Source organism: Neoarius graeffei, chromosome 8, assembly GCF_027579695.1.
Source record: "Neoarius graeffei isolate fNeoGra1 chromosome 8, fNeoGra1.pri, whole genome shotgun sequence".
In the NCBI taxonomy this organism is placed as follows: domain Eukaryota; kingdom Metazoa; phylum Chordata; class Actinopteri; order Siluriformes; family Ariidae; genus Neoarius; species Neoarius graeffei.
The window spans coordinates 70,979,355-70,998,823 of record NC_083576.1 but is presented as its reverse complement, the minus strand read 5'-3'; the positions used below and the strand labels follow the sequence as shown (position 1 = coordinate 70,998,823).

The 19,469-nt window shown below is 41.8% G+C and overlaps 1 protein-coding gene across 1 annotated transcript in view; it reads left to right on the top strand.

The window, feature by feature from the left end:
• si:ch211-269c21.2 (carbohydrate sulfotransferase 8) overlaps positions 1-18,923 on the top strand; it is a 156,341-nt gene extending 137,418 nt beyond the window's left edge. Inside the window, exons 3-5 of the mRNA XM_060928172.1 lie at positions 12,656-12,687; positions 17,697-18,161; positions 18,327-18,923. Coding sequence (XP_060784155.1) covers positions 12,656-12,687; positions 17,697-18,161; positions 18,327-18,923 — 1,094 coding nt within the window. The remainder of the gene's footprint in view (positions 1-12,655; positions 12,688-17,696; positions 18,162-18,326) is intronic.
• Positions 18,924-19,469: the final 546 nt, after the last annotated feature.

Genomic DNA, 19,469 nt, shown 5'->3' with positions numbered 1-19,469 from the left:
CATGAATACATGCGCATGTGAGACCTGTGAGATGGACAGTATTGTACTAGTCAGTCACAACAAATTGTTGGAATTTTTGTTTTGATGTCAGATGATGGTCTTGCACTTTTTTTTTTTGTCTTGCTTAAAGCAGTGTTGCTGTTGGGTAGTTATTAAACTCGAGGTGTGGACCTGAGTTTTAAGCAGGTTGGATTGTCATTTTTATTTTCCGAGCAACTGCGTTTACAGCTATTCCACTGTCTTCCTGATTAACATACACATGCATGTGTGCACACACTGCCAGAGCTGGGTCAGAACACTACCATGCTGCTTTGTGGGGGTGGGGAGGAGTGTTATAATTTAAAAAAAATGAAAATGACAGTGGCTCTTTTTCAGTTCAGTTGTGTTTCATTTTGTAACATTCTACCAGGTGTTTATTCTACAGGTTCTACAAGCTAGTCAGTAAATCCAGTCAGTTGCTTCAGAGGCATTAGGTTTTGTAAGCGTTGTGGCAATAATACAACAATGCATTGACAGAAAATGTACTTTTAATACCTAAGTATTTTTGAAAGCAAGTACTTCAGTATTTTAATTTAAGTAAAAAATTGACTGGACAACTTTCACTTGTATCAGAGTAACATTTGACCAGTGGGATCTGTACTCTGACTTAAAGCTCATAGGCAACGGTTTTAATTTTATGCACATTTGAAACTTTATATGTTAAAAAACCCTCTGTAATTTTCTTCTGGTCCCAAAAAGTATTGTTAATAAGTAATAATTAAAATAAGTTAGCGCGGACCGTGGCGAATTTCTGTTCGGCTATTTTCGGGACCACTCGGCGCGTGACGTCATTTAAGCCAAACAAACCATTTGAGTTGAGTCCACTTCCGTTTACTTATATTGCCGTTCAGCTTGAGTGCAGGCATGCGTTCAGGAATTTCTAAAGATAAACCATGCCTTATTGTTGTGCAGTGAATTGTAACAACGGGACCAGTTCAGGAAGAAGTTTTTACCTTTATCTGAGAGAGGAGAAGAGGCAGAGAGAGTGGATTGGCTTTTTCCGGAAGAGGAGAAGAGGTGGAGCGAGTGGGTTGGCTTTTTCCAAAAGAGGAGAAGAGGCGGAGCGAGAGGATTGGCTTTTTCCGAAAAAGGAGAAGAGGCGGAGCGAGTGGGTTGACTTTTTCCGAAAGAGGAGACGAGGCAGAGAGAGTGGATTGTGTGCGTGAAGCCAGAGGGTTGTTTTTTTCCGGAAGAGGAGATGAGGCGGAGAGAGTGGATTGTGCGCGTGAAACAAAATCAAGCAGTCAAAGAAGAAACAGACCAGCAATGCTGAAGCAAAAAGGAGAAGATTGGAGGTAAACATGTTTACTTTTGCTTGCAATTGACAAGTCAAGAATCCTGAGGGATCCTGTACGATCACTGTGGAAATGAGACAAAGGGATATTTCCTCGCTTAGGGTAGGCTATAAATAGTATAATGCCGCGGATGGCAGGCTAATGTGGCCTACCAGTGCACTGTCCAGTAATCGTTACCTGTATCCACTGGGGAGGGCGGTTTAATTATTCTTCAAAAGGGCTCTTATTTAGTATTTCGACGAAAGTAGGAATTTATCATATTACCAGGATAAATCGTTCAGGCGCGAGCCTTGTTGAGGTCCGGGGTCACCGCGATCAGAGTCGGCTGAGTCGCTGTCCGATTCCGAGGCCGCCCGGTCAAACCAGTGAGCCACATTCACCGATTGCTTCGCAACGACCAGAGGTTCATACATATGTGGTTTCACCTCTCAATATTTAATTTGGAGAGTTCCTACTTCAAAATCGCTATCGCTTTCAGACATTTTACACAACCTCCCACGACCAAAGTCCGTACATGTGTGCTCGGTTCGCAGGTAAACACAGAACTGCTCCCAGTCTGTTTGGCTTAAATGACGTCACGATGATGGTCCCCTGGCGGTGAAAGTGCGCATAAGTGAGATGTAAACAAACCTTCGGAAATTGAGCAAAACAGTACATTTTAACCGTTTTATTCAACTTTAGGGTGCAAATTAGACACTAGGAAGATTGAATTCGCTTTTTGCGTCATTCTTCTAGACAATAAAGTTGATATTCTACGTTTCACCTCCGACCGTTGCCTATGACCTTTAAGTAATGAAGTTGGGTACTGTGTCCACCTCTGCTGTTGTGCATCAAAATCCATCCATCCATCATCTGCAGCCGCTTTATCCTGTCCTACAGGGTCGCAGGCAAGCTGGAGCCTATCCCAGCTGACTATGGGCGAGAGGCGGGGTACACCCTGGACAAGTCACCAGGTTATGCATCAAAATCCCAGTTTTTGAAATATTCAAACCAGCCCATCTGGCACCAACAACCATGTCACAGTCAAAATCACAGAGATCATACTGTATGTTTTCCCCGTTTTGTTGTATTATACATTGAAACTCTCTTGTCCTGTATCCGTATGATCTCATTCACTGCGCCAGTGCTACATGTTTGGCTGGTTGGATAAGTGCATGAATGTTCAGGTGTTGCTGTTAAACTGGTTGGTCTGTGTCTGCACAATGCAATGCAATTTTAAATCTCTAAAGCATTATATGTAGCATTATATTTTCCAGCACAGAAAAGTCTACAGGACAGAGATATTTGCACTTTGTCAGTAACATTCCAAATTGATGTGGTATAGGAGGAATAAAACACGTTGGCGTGTCCATTCATTGGAAAACAGTCAACGTCAGGGTGGGAACAGTAACTCTGCTTCACATTATCCTGAAGGCTATAAGGAGAGTTGAATCAGAGCACTATGTGCAGTGCTTCATCTTTGCCAGCACCCACTGTGCTGACGTGCTGCTCTCCAGCTCCGAGTCGTGTCGTTTATTCTGCCTGTCTGTTCCATGACTCTGATCTAATAGACCTATGAGATGTGCCAGGACCTGTAGGGAGGAGAGCTCACTGACGACATTTAGCCATTTAACACAGATCATCTGTACTTTTCCTCCCTGCTTCCATTTTCCTTCACTTATTCCACGTTGCTTGTACATTGCAGGTTAGTTTTAGTTCAAGACCATTTTTCAGTGCTGTTGTCAGGTCACTATGCACAATCCTTTTTATTTACCATGCTTTCATATGGTAAGTGCAGAACAGTTATGATTTCAAGCTTCAGTTGCAGGTAGCGGTGCATTTGTGGTGGTATATTGTGTCACTTTGGCACATTGAGTCAGCAGACGTGGCACTTACACAGCTTTCTGCTTTCTTTATGAGCTTAAAGCTGAGCGCCATGTAGGGACAAATATTATGCTGAAACCTGGGGACATCAGCAGGGTTCTGCATCTATGAATAAAACAGAGGAGACATAATGATTATGTTGTGGAATCTATTTGAAATTCAAAATCTCTTTCCTTTTTGAATAACCATAGTCTGTCCAAAAGCCTGCTTCATGCAAGTGCATTTCTAATTATATAGGAGTATAAATAAAAACATTGTTAAAATTATAATCAAGGGATTTAAATGTTCATGGACCGGTTTCAATTGTTTTTGTCCCTATTAAATATTTGGACCCAAAGAGGTAGGAAAATAGGGCCCAGGTTAATAAAAATCCCAGAACTTTCTTTTAAAAAGGGTAATTATGTTAGAAAATGTGGCTCACGAATTGGCAACCATACTCACAGATTTTGGGCGTGCCCAAAACTGAGTAAATTTTGGAAAGAGGTGTTTGAGACACTTACGGAAATATTTCATCTGAATCTCACAAGAGATCCAAAGGTGGCACTACTGGGCCTATCCCCAGCAGGTTTTGAGAGTAGAGCAAAAATAATACCTACTGCAAATACTATTTCCAGATGAAAAAGATAACGTACTCTCTGAGACTTCAAGGAAGGACACATATTTTTCAAAAGATGGGGTCCTGCTACCGCTCTGCTATCACAGCAAGTGATTTGATTTCTCCTGCACAGCCAAACTCGTATACCACTATATCGTACATATACACCATACGGTACACGCTCCTCCCTCTCCTCCCTTTTTTTCCCTTATATTTTATTTATACTTATTTATTTACTCATTCAAAATATTTGTAGGGCGGCACGGTGGTGTAGTGGTTAGCGCTGTCGCCTCACAGCAAGAAGGTCCGGGTTAGAGCCCCATGGCCGACGAGGGCCTTTCTGTGTGGAGTTTGCATGTTCTCCCCGTGTCCGCGTGGGTTTCCTCCGGGTGCTCCGGTTTCCCCCACAGTCCAAAGACATGCAGGTTAGGTTAACTGGTGACTCTAAATTGACCGTAGGTGTGAATGTGAGTGTGAATGGTTGTCTGTGTCTATGTGTCAGCCCTGTGATGACCTGGCGACTTGTCCAGGGTGTACCCCGCCTTTCACCCGTAGTCAGCTGGGATAGGCTCCAGCTTGCTTGCGACCCTGTAGAACAGGATAAAGCGGCTAGAGATAATGAGATGAGATGAAAATATTTATAACTATCAGCGGGAAGTTTATTGTTTCATTTTGAATCCATCTTCCATCCATCCATTATCCATATTGGAGTCTCATGACATCGCTCCTGTGGAGGACGGCCCCATATGGAAAGTCGAAAGTCACGCTTGGAAGACGGTTCTGGACACTCAGAGTAATGCTTTTATGGCTGAGGACTACAGTTGACTTGCTAACTTTAGGACTGCAGTTGTCATGAACAGTTTTGCACTCAAGTTTCCATCAATGAACAGTTTATAACTTCAACAAAACAGACTTCATGTTAAAACTGTTAAAATGTTCTAATCACACTATCTGTTATCACCCAAATGAGGATGGGTTCCCTTTGGAGTCTGGTTCCTCTTGAGGTTTCTTCCTCATGTCGTCTGAGGGAGTTTTTCCTTGCCACCGTCTCCACAGGCTTGCTCATTGGGGATAGATTAGGGATAAAATTAGCTCATGTTTAAAGTCACTAAAATTCTGTAAAGCTGCTTTGCGACAATGTCTATTGTTAAAAGCGCTATACAAATAAATTTGACTTATCCTGTGCAGGGTCACAGGCAAGCAGGAGCCTATCCCAGCTGACTATGGGCGAGAGGCGTGGTACACCCTGGACAAGTCACCAGATCATCGCAGGGCTGACACATAGAGACAAACAACCATTCACATCTACGGTCAATTTAGAGCCACCAGTTAACCTAACCTGCATGTCTTTGGACTGTGGGGGAAACCGGAGCACCCGGAGGAAACCCACACAGACATGGTGAGAACATGCAAACCCCACACAGAAAGGCCCTCGTCAGCCACGGGGCTCGAACCCAGAACCTTCTTGCTGTGAGGCGACAGCGCTAACCACTACACCACCGTGCCGCCTTCATTTTGAATGTAAAAACAAAACAGCAGAAGCATTGTATATGAATGCAAAAATGATCAAGCTTTAATAAAAAATAAGTTTAAAAAAGGTAATTATCAGTGTTATTATTAATCTTGATTCCATAATCTGATTAGAAAAAGCATGCGCTGGTAATTGAAGTGGGAGAAACTAACACTTACATTTACTATTCACTAACAATTGTTACTATTTTATTGATTATTTGCTTGCATTATTGATCGTGGCAAGCCATAATGCACTCATTACTTCCTCAATAATGGCTTTCAGTCTGCTCGAGATGAAGTGATTTGTGTGATTTCTTGTAGTTAACCCTTCAAGCACACTCAATAGTAGATGATAAAGTGACTGTTAACTACAAAATGAAAGTGCAAAATGTGGTGTGTTTGTTTTTGTCAGGGGAAAATATCGTTATAATCCACAGCTTTCTAGAGAATAACGAATTTGAAAAGCTGTTTAAAGGTGCCGTATGTAAAAATGTTGACTGCAGTTATAAAGGCAAAGCATAAGTAAAGGTGTTAGAGAATATTTATATCGTATTCAGAAAGGGGAGAGGCGAACTGATTTGTATTTTTTACTATCGGTATCTTAAACTATTAACCATTAACTATGTACAGTGGGGCAAAAAAGTATTTAGTCAGTCACCAATTGTGCAAGTTCTCCCACTTAAAAAGATGAGAGAGGCCTGTAATTTTCATCATAGGTACACTTCAACTATGAGAGACAGAATGAGAAAAAAAATCCAGAAAATCACATTTGTCTGATTTTTAAAGAATTTATTTGCAAATTATGGTGGAAAATAAATATTTGGTCAATAACAAAAGTTCATCTCAATACTTTGTTATATACCCTTTGTTGGCAATGACAGAGGTCAAACGTTTTCTGCAAGTCTTCACAAGGTTTTCACACACTGTTGCTGGTATTTTGGCCCATTCCTCCATGCAGATCTCCTCTAGAGCAGTGATGTTTTGGGGCTGTCGCTGGGCAACACGGACTTTCAACTCCCTCCAAAGATTTTCTATGGGGTTGAGATCTGGAGACTGGCTAGGCCACTCCAGGACCATGAAATGCTTCTTACGAAGCCACTCCTTCGTTGCCCAGGCAGTGTGTTTGGGATCATTGTCATGCTGAAAGACCCAGCCACGTTTCATCTTCAATGCCCTTGCTGATGGAAGGAGGTTTTCACTCAAAATCTCACGATACATGGCCCCATTCATTCTTTCCTTTACACGGATCAGTCGTCCTGGTCCCTTTGCAGAAAAATAGCCCCAAAGCATGATGTTTCCACCCCCATGCTTCACAGTAGGTATGGTGTTCTTTGGCTGCAACTCAGCATTCTTTCTCCTCCAAACACGACAAGTTGAGTTTTTACCAAAAAGTTCTATTTTGGTTTCATCTGACCATATGACATTCTCCCAATCCTCTTCTGGATCATCCAAATGCTCTCTAGCAAACTTCAGAAGGGCCTGGACATGTACTGGCTTAAGCAGGGGGACACGTCTGGCACTGCAGGATTTGAGTCCCTGGCGGCGTAGTGTGTTACTGATAGTAGCCTTTGTTACTTTGGTCCCAGCTCTCTCCAGGTCATTCGCTAGGTCCCCCCGTGTGGTTCTGGGATTTTTGCTCACCGTTCTTGTGATCATTTTGACCCCACGGGGTGAGATCTTGCGTGGAGCCCCAGATCGAGGGAGATTATCAGTGGTCTTGTATGTCTTCCATTTTCTAATAATTGCTCCCACAGTTGATTTCTTCACACCAAGCTGCTTACCTATTGCAGATTCAGTCTTCCCAGCCTGGTGCAGGTCTACAATTTTGTTTCTGGTGTCCTTTGACAGCTCTTTGGTCTTGGCCATAGTGGAGTTTGGAGTGTGACTGTTTGAGGTTGTGGACAGGTGTCTTTTATACTGATAACGAGTTCAAACAGGTGCCATTAATACAGGTAATGAGTGGAGGACAGAGGAGCCTCTTAAAGAAGAAGTTACAGGTCTGTGAGAGCCAGAAATCTTGCTTGTTTGTAGGTGACCAAATACTTATTTTACCGAGGAATTTACCAATTAATTGATTAAAAATCCTACAGTGTGATTTCCTGGATTCTTTCCCCCCATTCTGTCTCTCATAGTTGAAGTGTACCTATGATGAAAATTACAGGCCTCTCTCATCTTTTTAAGTGGGAGAACTTGCACAATTGGTGGTTGACTAAATACTTTTTTGCCCCACTGTATATGTAATTGTATTTTTGTTGACTGCAGTAATGAAGTAACATCTGTGAAACCCAATGCACTGCCTTCTTACTCTGTCGTAAAAGTGTGCACTCAGCTCTAACTAGGTAGGCAAGCTAAACGCACTTGGAGAAGAGAAGCACTGATTAGTAACCGAGCTAACAGATGCTCGTGTCACTCTGATCTGAGACGAGTACCCCAAAGGCATTGCGACTCAAAGTTCATTATTAGATGAGAGTTTCTGAGCATCACATAAAACTCCATCTCTACAAATTATGATGAGTTTAATTTGACGATGCTTTTGGGAAACTGGTCCCTGATCAACTTGATCTGTGCCTTTGACTCGAATGGCTGTGGCACCATCAGGATTTACTGTAGACTTACAGTGTCCTAAAGATAGTAAGATAAGATAAAATAAGACAAGATAAACTTTATTCATCCCTCGGTGGGAAAATTGACATGTTACAGCAGCTCAGGAATAGAAAAAGAGTCAGGAATAAACAGTAACCAAAAATAGAGTGCAATAAAATATAAAAACCTATAGAAAAAATATATATATTGATGTATAAAAATAAAAAAAGTAAAAACGCGGGTTATGTACGTAATATACACAACTAAATAAGAATGGAGCTTAAAAGTAGACTGCCTTTCGATTTCATAAAATCGGTGAAATTCAGTTCCCTCTGAAATTTGGTCATTGTGATATATGTTTATTTTTGTAATATCTTAAACAGGCCATTCTGTGGCTGGGAAGTTATTTAATTTGAGGGGATTCCCGAGCAAATAATGTGCATGAAATCGCGCAGTCAAGCAGACAGAGGAAGTCCGTGTGCGCACGCCCAGGTTTATCTGAGTCGTCGTCTTCTTTTGGGTTTTACGGCAGCTGGCATCTACAGTGTCGCATTACTGCCATCTACAGGTATAGCTTGACCGTGCACTGACAGTTCCATCATTCTTTCGCTAAACGAACAGCTGATCACACCGAGGTGCTCGCTGACCGCCGATATTTATTAGTTTGGTCCTGCGTTTCCTTTCCTTCGCAACATAATGTCTTTTCTTTTCACTTTCCGTTACTGTAGTCGGTCTTCCACGTTTCATTCGCACACTCACGTCCGACATTGTTCTCTCCTGTTTCAAATTTGTATCCCACAATGCCCTGCGTGAACAGGGATAGTCCACCACGTCATGCATAATGTAGTATCTTGAATGAGGTCACGGTGAAGCAAGAAAAAAATGGCGGAGAATTTAGGGCCACGTGGATTTAAGTTCATTAATTGTTCTTTTAGGAAAAAAATAAAATAAAATCGGAAGTCTGTGATTCGAATTCAGTAGCTTTCGGTCCATTAAAAAAAATAATTGGGTATCAGGGAAAATTCTTTTTATGACCTAAACGTGAAAAATCTGAAAGGCAGTCTACCTTTAAATAAGAATAGTACTTCAACTAAAATAGAATATTGCACTAATAGAACACTTGGAAGTCAAATAGAAATAGAATATTGCCCCAGGTAGTGAATGTTATTCCATAGCATAACAAATAATGAGGATGGAATATGTGCTTAAAGTAACCAAAAAAAAAACAAAACGAAAAAACACCGGCTATGAACATAATTGTACACGACAATACAAGAGTGAGACTTAAATAAGAATAATGCTTGCAAATGAAAGGATGTTGTACCAAATAGTAATATTATTGCCCAGCATAAGAAGATAGGGATGGTTGGTTGGTTGGTAGGTAGATAGATAGACAGACAGACAGACAGACAAAGATAGATAGATAGATACTTTATTTATCCCAAGGGGAAATTCAAATATCCAGCAGTTCATTTAGAAAACAATCATTCCACCAGTTATAACTATGAAACTAAATAAATGCAACAATTAAATAACGATTAGGGCTGCACAGTGGTGTAGTGGTTAGTGCTGTCGCCTCACAGCAAGAAGTCCTGGGTTCGAGCCCCGTGGCTGGCGAGGGCCTTTCTGTGTGGAGTTTGCATGTTGTCCGCGTGGGTTTCCTCCAGGTGCTCCGGTTTCCCCCACAGTCCAAAGACATGCAGGTTAGGTTAACTGGTGACTCTAAATTGACCGTAGGTGTGAATGTGAATGGTTGTCTGTGTCTATGTGTCAGCCCTGTGATGACCTGGCGACTTGTCCAGGGTGTACCCTGCCTTTCGCCCGTAGTCAGCTGGGATAGGCTCCAGCTTGCCTGCGACCCTGTAGAACAGGATAAAGCGGCTAGAGATAATGAGATGAGATGAAATAACGATTAAAAATAATAATAGTTTTTCTGAGATGCAAATAAAGTGACCAAAAGTGACAAAAAGGTGATGGTAACATTGAAAAACAGTGCTACATTACGCCAGACTGTCGTTGAAGATTTCTGTTAATAATGTTAACTCTCACCAACTCTCATACTCTCACCAGCAGTGACCGCTACAGTGAGTACAGGCTAACAACTGAACAATTGAAGATGGGAACATTTTTTCACTCGTCAACTGTCCAGTTTTGGTGAACGTGTGTCCACTGTAGCCTCAGAGTCCAGTTCTTGGCTGACAGGAGTGGAATTCGATGTGGTCTTCTGCTTTTGTAGCCCATCCGCCTCAAGGGTTGACGTGTTGTGCATTCTGAGGTGCTTTTCTGTTGACCGTAGCTGTAAACAGTGGTTACCGTAACCTTCCTGTCCATTTGAATCAGTCTAGCTAGTTTCCTGGCCATTCTCCGTGCAGGAAAAACGAACTCAATACTCAAACCTGCCCATCTGACACCAACACTCATGCTGAGTCGCCGAGATGACATTTTTCATCCATTCTGATGTTTGATGTGAACGTTATCTAAAGCCACTGACCTGTATCTGTATGATTTTACAACTTTGAATGAACAAGCAAACACCTGGTGAGTGTATGACCCTTTCTTTTTATGTGTTTATTAAACCAGGACATTGTTTTTGTTCACACAGGTCTGTTAAAACCCAATACACCACCAGTTACTTCGGAAGCACCTTGGGATGCTAGGGACGTGTCCTTACCAATATTCAGCTGCTACTGTGTAATCACGATCAATAAAACCGATGTCCTAATCTGAGCAATGATTATATGGCACACAAAGGGTTAAATGTATAACACTGCTAATAATCACCCCTCTAACGTAGATATCATTCTCTGATTAGCTACCTGTTTCTCACTAACTTACATGGTTGGCTATCCCAGCTGTCACTCCATCTGCTGTAAAAGCAGCACACTTCCCACAGCAGCCGTGACTACCCGCCCATCAACCCCCCGTATCTCACACGTACACACCTGACCTACCTCACGCACCCCCCACTCTCCGTCAGCCTACAAATTGTCCATGCATGCTTGCCCTACGACTCGCATGCTGACTTGAGTATCATGGATGACGGCCCCCCCCTCCCAAGAAACGAGACATTCGTTCATTCTTCTTCAAAGTCAAGAATGTAAGTGCAGGGTTTCCGTCGAGCTTTAAAAACTCAACAAAATCCTTTTGATGTATGGAAACCCTTCATAAAAGTATTGCTGCGGCTCCTTAGGCAGGTTTAGCAACGTGACAGGACGCATCAGAGCTAGGCTACTGCATAGCTGCAGAGAAAAGGAATGCTGGAGCAATGTAACTTGGTGTTAGACAGTCCCTGGAGCAATGTTGGGTTAGGTGCCTTGCTCAAGGGCACTTCAGCCATGGATGGAGATGTAAGGGTGAGATTTGAACCTACAACCCTGGGATCCAAAGACCAACTCCCTAACCATTAGGCCACAGCTGCCCTCATTAACCTATAAGATCTGCATGACATGAAATTATGATTGCTAATGGGAAAAAACCACCTTTCAGAAGCTCTGCCTTGGATCACTTTTGTCTCATCTCATCTCATTATCTCTAGCCGCTTTATCCTGTTCTACAGGGTCGCAGGCAAGCTGGAGCCTATCCCAGCTGACTACGGGCGAAAGGCGGGGTACACCCTGGACAAGTCGCCAGGTCATCACAGGGCTGACACATAGACACAGTCAACCATTCACACTCACGGTCAATTTAGAGTCACCAGTTAACCTAACCTGCATGTCTTTGGACTGTGGGGGAAACCGGAGCACCCGGAGGAAACCCATGCGGACACGGGGAGAACATGCAAACTCCACACAGAAAGGCCCTCGCCGGCCACGGGGCTCAAACCCGGACCTTCTTGCTGTGAGGCGACAGCGCTAACCACTACACCACCGTGCCGCCCGGGATCACTTTTGTGTCCCCACCAATGTCAAAATCAAAGTTACTCCTTTGGTTGAAAAGATTACATTACATTCCTAATTATGTACCAGATTCTATTTCATCAGTAGTCTCTTCAACAAGGAGCTTATTAACTCTATAATACAGGAAAGATATATAATAAGAAGAAAGATAAAGAGATTACATTTCCAGCACACGATAAATCCAGTGTCAAGGCACCGAGACACCTCATCCAAAGTTGTGCCTGTCTGAGTGTGACTCACGCACGTCCTGGTCTAATCTCTGCTTTATGCTGGAGAGTCAGGCACTGCTGTTAGTGAAGAGCAGCTGGGGAGAAGCCTCAGCTGTCAATAATTTTGCAAACTCTGCACAAGTGAGATATCACGTTTTAGACACACTTGCCAAAACGTATTAACGCAGCAGAGATTTTTTTTTTTTAAATCCCGGAGTGCCTTTAACTAATAGGTACATCATTCTCATTGGGCTTGCTTTGCTGTTATTTATAAAGAATGGTACTGACTTAGGCAGGTTTTTTTGTTTGCTTATGATAACTTCTTGTTCTTCTTGTGCACACCTATGCGTTTGCATACACTAACCTTGGTGTGAATGGTGTTCCTGACGCTGCTGAGTTGCCATCTGGATGCTGCAGTGAGCAGTGGCATAAACATTAGTGCTGGCTGTGGGAGTCAGCCTCCCTTTGCCTGTCTCTTCCATACAACGCATTGCTCCATCTCCTTATTCCTTTCTTTCAGTACATCTCGAGGAGTTGATGTAAAGCAAATGAGAGAGATTTAATGTTTTTTAAGAACTGCTTGCTCAGACGCACATCACTGCTTTAGTCACTGTGAGAAAAGATACTAAATTAAAACGTTGCTCTGTTTCTCTTCTTGTGTAGGTAGAAAGCTCATATTCCCACAGCAGCCGTCGGTGAGTAAATTAAGTTCACATTTTCTGTGCATTACAATAAAATCTCAAGGAACTAATCCCATCATCTCAGTTAAAAGTGGTCCGTTTCTTCTAAATTAACTAGCAGACCTAAAAATTGCACAAGAGCGCCACACTGTGGTTGGGGTTGAACAAATATAATGTCAATCAGCAGGTGACAAAGGTAAAAAACAGTTGCTCTTTCATGCTATAGGGGGCAATTATTTAAGTTATATAGTTCTTCTGGCTGATCACCTTCATCCTATAATGAAATATTTATATCCTGATGGGAGTGATCTATTCCAATATGACTCCGCCCTCCTCCACAGGGTTCACTCAATGGTTTGATGATGTACAGTTGTGGTCAGAAGTTTACATACAGTGACATGAATGTCATCTTGGATATGAATGTCATGGCACTATTTGGGCTTTCAGTAATTTCTTTGAACTGTTCTTTTTCTGTGCCAGAATGATTGTACAGCACACATGTTTAATTTTAAAAAAAAAACACTAGAATTTGGTGCACAAGTTTTAATTTTCTTTGGGTTTTCTGAAATCAACACAGGGTCAAAATTATACATACAGGGTCATAAATATACATACAGCACACCTAATATTTGGGTAAAATGTCTCTTCACAAGATTCACCTTGACCAAACATTTTTGTTTACCATGAACAAGTTTCTGGCAGAATTCTGGTTGGATATTTCATGACTCTTCATGGTAGAATTGGTAGAGTTCAATTAAAATTTTTTTTCTTGTCATGGACTCGACTTATAAGCACGGTCCATAGAGTTTCAATAGGGTTGAAGTCAGGACTTGTTTTAAGCTTAATGTTAGCCTGCTTTATCCTCCACAACCGGCTCTGATGCGTCTTTGGGTCCATTGTCCTGTTGTAAGTCCCAAGTCGTGTTCAAGTTTCTGATGGTTTATGCTGAAGAATTCTGAGGTAGTCCTCTTTCTTCATTATTCCATCCACTTTGTGCAATGAACCAGTTCCACTGGCAGCAAAACAGCCCCAGAGCATGATGATCCTACCACCACCAGCAGCTGGTACAGTGTCCCTCTGTACGTGGTGGTCATTGTGGCCAAACAACTCAATCTTTGTCTCATCTGACCATACAGCTATCCTCCAGAAGGCTTTTTCTTTGTCCGTGTGGTCAGCTTCAAACTTTAGTTAAGCTTGAAGGTGTCAATTTTGGAGCAGGGGGTTATTTCTTGGATAGCAGCCTCTTAGTCCATGGTCATCTGAACTGTAGACAGTGAACCATCAGCTTCCAGCTCATGGCAGGGCTGTGCCATGGTGGTTCCCAGGTTGTTCCTGACCATCCAAACCAATTTCCTTTCAGCTGAGGGTGACAGTTTGGGTTTTCTTGACGCAAAGTGGCTTGGCAAAGTGACTACACCTCACAATAACTTGGATACAGTTGTTTGAATTGATCTTGGAATTTGCAGTTGTTTAGAAATGACTCCAAGAGACATTCTGGAGTTGTGTATATCTGCGATCCTCTTTCTCAGATCTGCACTGAGTTCCTTGGACTTTCCCATTTTACTGTGTGTTGATCAATCCATTGAGTGCTGTAAACAAACCCTTTTTATGAAGGCACAGAGAAGCTACCAGCTGTAGTCAATCACGATCACGAACAGGAAGCTAAGAGACCTCGGCCTTGGCAAAATAAAAGACAATTTGGAAGTTTCAGCACCTCTGAATTAATAATCTAAGTGAGAGTATGTATATTTTTGACCCTGTACGTATAATTTTGACCCTGTGTTGATTTCAGAAAACCCAAAGAAAATGAAAACTTGTGCACCAAATTCTAGTGTTTTAAATTAAAGCTGTATGCTGTACAATCATTCTGGCACAGAAAAAGAACAGTTCAAAGAAATTACTGAAAGCCCAAATATTGCCATGATATTCATATCCAAGATGACATTCATGCCACTGTATGTAAACTTCTGACCACAACTGTAAATAATATGCTCTGGTCTTCAGTCACGAGATCTCAACCCAGTTGAGAGATTTTGGAGTGAAGTGTCAGACACCATCATCAAAACACAAACCGAGGGAATATATTTTGGTTTTGGTGTTCATTCTTCCAGTACAGTTCCAAAGACTTGTGTACTCAAGCTGGTTTTTGTGACTTGTGGTGGCCCAACACCTTATTAAGACAGCTTATGTTGGATTTTCCTTTAATCTGCTACCTGTCTATGTCTCAGCATTTCAACATAAATTTCCCTTTGGGAAATGTGTTCAAAATGAGCTTTGAAAAATATCATAAAGTTACTGGTCTACCTTTTGAAATCATACATAGCAGAAGTGCAATACATTAATAATTCTATTTAATAGAAGTCGTTTGCAGCAGTGAGAAACTGAGAATTTAAAAAATTTTACTTGTTTCCACAATTAATGACACGTAATTGACTGAAATTCATGAGCTTCTACAGAGGTAACAAATTGGCTTAGAAACACTGCCTGGACAAAATGTTGCACACTAATATGTTGTTTGACCTTTAACTTTGATTACAGCCTGCATTTGCACTGGCATTGTTTCATCAGCCTTATGTAACATTACAACATTTATTTCCATCCAGAACTACATTCATTTTTATTTATTTTTTTGTCAAGATCTTGTCTTGATGACAGGAGAGTCAAAATACTCCATAAAGTCTTCTCCAGCACATCCCAAAGACTTTCAATAGAGTTAAGGTCAGAACCCTGTGGTTGTCAATTCACGTGTGAAAATGATTCCTCATGCTCCCTGAACCACTCTTTCACAATCTGAGCCCTAATTTTATTCCCGTGCCATCAGGGAAGAAAAAATCCATTGATGTGATGATAACCTGGTCATTCAGTACATTCAGGTCGTCAGCTGATTTCATTTTATTTCCCCATAACGTTGCTGAGCCTCGACCTGACCAACTGAAGCAACCCCAGATTATAACACTGCCTCCAGAGGTGCGTACAGCGGCCACTATGCATAATGAGTGCATCGCTTCATGTGCTTCCCTTCTTACCCTGACACGCCCATCACTCAAGAATAGGGTCAATCTGGACTCATCAGACCACGTGACCTTTTTCTCTTTATGCTCCCTAGCAAACTGAAGCCTTTTCTCCTGATTAGCCTCAATAACAAGTGGTTTTCTTACGACCACACAGCTGTTTAATCCCAATCCTGTCAGTTCTCATCACATTATCCATGTCGAAATGCTCTTAGTTTCACTATTTAAACATAGCCGTGAGTTCTACTGTCGATTGGTTTTTTGTTTGTTTGTTTGTTTGTTTGTTTTTTTAAATGATTCAACTTCACCAAGTTTTGACATGATCTCTGATCATGGTCAGTCAAGATTTTTTCCGACCACATTTCTTCTATGAAGTTGACGGTTCACCACTATCCTTCCAGGTGTTAAAAATGTGTTGGACAGTTCTTAACCCATTTTCAGTCCTTTCAGTAATCTGCTTAGTTCTTTTCTTTGCTTGATGCAAGCCAATAATTTGACCTTTCTGAAACACAGTAGCATCTTTTCCAAGATCACGGGATACATCTTCTGACATGGATGTTTAAGAAATGAGAAGCTACTCACTGCATCAGTTTGGGTTAAAATAATTATTGCCAGCTGAAGCACATTAATCACTGCAGTAATTATCAAAACAAAAGCTTTTAAAGCAAGACAGCCTTTCGATTTCATAAAATCGGTGAAATTTATTTCCCTCTGAAATTTGGTCATTGTGATATATGTTTATTTCTGTAATATCTCAAAAAAAATATCAGGCCATTCTGTGGCTAGGAAGTTATTTAATTTGAGGGGATTCCTGAGTGCATGAAATCGCTCGCTTCGTGCAGTCAAGCAGACAGAGGAAGTCCGTGTGCACATGTGTAGGTTTACCTTCTTCTTCTTCTTCTGGGTTTTACAGCAGCTGGCATCCACAGTGTTACATTACTGCCATCTACAGGTTTAGCTTGACCGTGCACTGACAGTTCCATCATTCTGTTGCTAAACGAACAGCTGATCACACCGAGGTGCTCGCTGACCGCCGATATTTATTAGTTTGGTCCTGCGTTTCCTTTCCTTCGCAACATAATGTCTTTTCTTCTCGCTTTCCGTTACTGTAGTCGGTCTTTCACATTTGATTCACATGCTCACGTCCTCCGTTTTTCTCTCCTGTTTCAAATTTGTATCCCACAATGCCTTGCGTGAATGGGGAAAGCCCACCACATGATGCATGACGTAGTATCTTGCATTGGGTCATGGTGAAGCAGGAAAAAATAGCGGAGAATTTAGGGCCACGTGGCGCTAAATTCATGAATTGTTCTATTTAGAAAATCTAATAAAATTGGAAGTCTGTGATTCGAATTCAGTAGCTTTCAGTCCACTAAACAAAAATAATTGCGTGTCAAGGAAAATTCTTTTTATGACCTACACTTGAAAAATCTGAAAGGCAGTCTACCTTTAAGTATTTGCTTATTTAAATCCAAATGGCAACATTTTTTGTCCAGGCAGTGTACATTAGATACATTAAACAACAAGTTTTATTGACTGTGGCGTATAAAGCCATGAGCTCCCTCATGTTTAACCATTTTAACATTCATTCATTCATTTAAATGTGCAGGTTTCTGTTACATTAAAGCAATAAAATGATAAAGTACAATCAAATGATTGTCTCCTAAAATACACGAGTAAGTGATAAACCATCATGATTTCTATAATGAACAAATTAATCCTGATTATCATTTATCTGTGAATATACAGCCTTATTTGCAAATATATGTCCAGACATAATAATTCAGTTTTTTTAGACTTAGTGTGGTAGGCTATATCGCTCTTAGAATCACTTATTTTCTATTTGAGTAAAGTTTTGTTTCTCCACGTCACTCTAAATCTGAAATCAAGACAATTATGATAAGTAATCATTAACCACATGATTGTTTCAGTGACTGCTCTGTTACTCTTAGCACACCCTGTGTTCTGCTACTGTATAGGTTATCTATAACGAAAACTTCATTTTCTTTGCAGGACCAGTGCCTGTATTGTCTAGACAATAACACACACACCTCTAGTCCAAAAGACGGCCAAAAACTCAGTCATGTTCACCCAGTACATTTCTGGAACCAGCGCACTCCTGTCGCTCACCCCAAAGGCATGGCCCCTCAAATCACCAAGAACTATCGCAAGCTTCTTCTGAAGAGCTCAGCCCTGCCTCGGCAGCTCAACATCACTCCTGCTGGCCAGGCTTCCAATCACATCCACAGGTTGACCCAAATACAGCGGTCTCGCCGCAAGCTGATGAGAGACGTGTGTGCCAAATACAGAAGCCTCACGAGGACCGTAAGCCGCAGGCATGTGTCCCGCATCTATGTAGAGGACACACACAAGCTCCTGTACTGCGAGGTGCCCAAGGCCGGCTGCTCCAACTGGAAGCGTGTGCTGATGGTCCTGCAGGGCCAGGCGTCCTCCACAAAGGAGCTCCGACACGAACAGGTGCATTATGGGAACATCCTAAAGCAAGAGTCACCAATTCTAGTTTCATTTTCATTAAAGATCTATAAAAGTATTAAACTGGAATTGATCTTTATGGCAGTGATTGTAATATATTTCACATTTTTACTGTCTTTGCTGTTTAATTTCTCCCTGTTCCTTGAACAGGTGCATTATGCAAACCATTTAAAGCGACTGGATTCCTTCGACCATAAACAGATTGCCCGTCGTCTGAAAACCTACACCAAAGTGCTCTTCCTGAGGGAGCCCTTCGAGAGGCTTGTCTCAGCTTTTCGGGACAAGTTTGAGAGCCCAAACTCATACTATCACCCAGTGTTTGGGAAGCCCATCATCGCCAAGTACCGTGCTAACGCATCAAGGTCAGCCCTGCTCACTGGAGAGGGTATGACCTTCAAAGAGTTCATCCAGTACCTGCTTGATGTTCGGCGTCCTGTGGGGATGGATATCCACTGGGAACGCGTGGTGCAGCTCTGCAGCCCCTGCCTCATAGACTATGACTTCATTGGCAAGTTTGAGACAATCGAGGAGGAAGCCAATTTCCTCCTCAGGCATATCGGAGCACCTGCGAACCTGACTTTCCCCAGCATTAAAGACAGGAACCCAAATGCAGCCAGGACGTCCTCACGCATTACACAGGAGTATTTTTCTCAGCTGACTTTAAATGAGAGGCAGAAAACGTATGACTTTTTCTATATGGATTATCTAATGTTTAACTATTCCAGGCCATTCTCAGATTTGTACTAAGGAGTTTGTGAATGTAGACCGAGAACTTTTCAACTGTTCGGCTATTGTTTGTGTTTTACGTCTGTCTAATTATTAATTGTTTTCTTTGTTTAATTTCTCTGTTTAATGTAATTCATCAGTCTGGTTATTCTGGCAAACTGGTCTGTGCAAGCCTGCACTACTCTTTCAGATGGCATAATATGGTATTCTCACTCACTCGTCCGCTCACTCGCTGGCTCACTCACTCACTTTCAGTATCTGCTTTTTCCTGGTGGATCCAGAGCCTATCCCCAGAACACCAGAAACGAGGCAGGAAATACACCCTGGATGGAATGCTAATCCTTCTCAGGGCATAAACAAGGATATTATGAAGGAATGAAATATGATGTGTGCTGTTATTGGAAACACATTTTTATTTGGATAAAACAAAATGCTTTATTCCTCTCATACTGCATAGTGCCTGTGAAACAGGTTAGTTCCTGCTATCACTTTCATTATAACAGCTATGAGAAGTTGCTCCCTCACCTAGCCTCTCTTTTTCTCTTTCTTGAAGCTAAAAAGAAACAA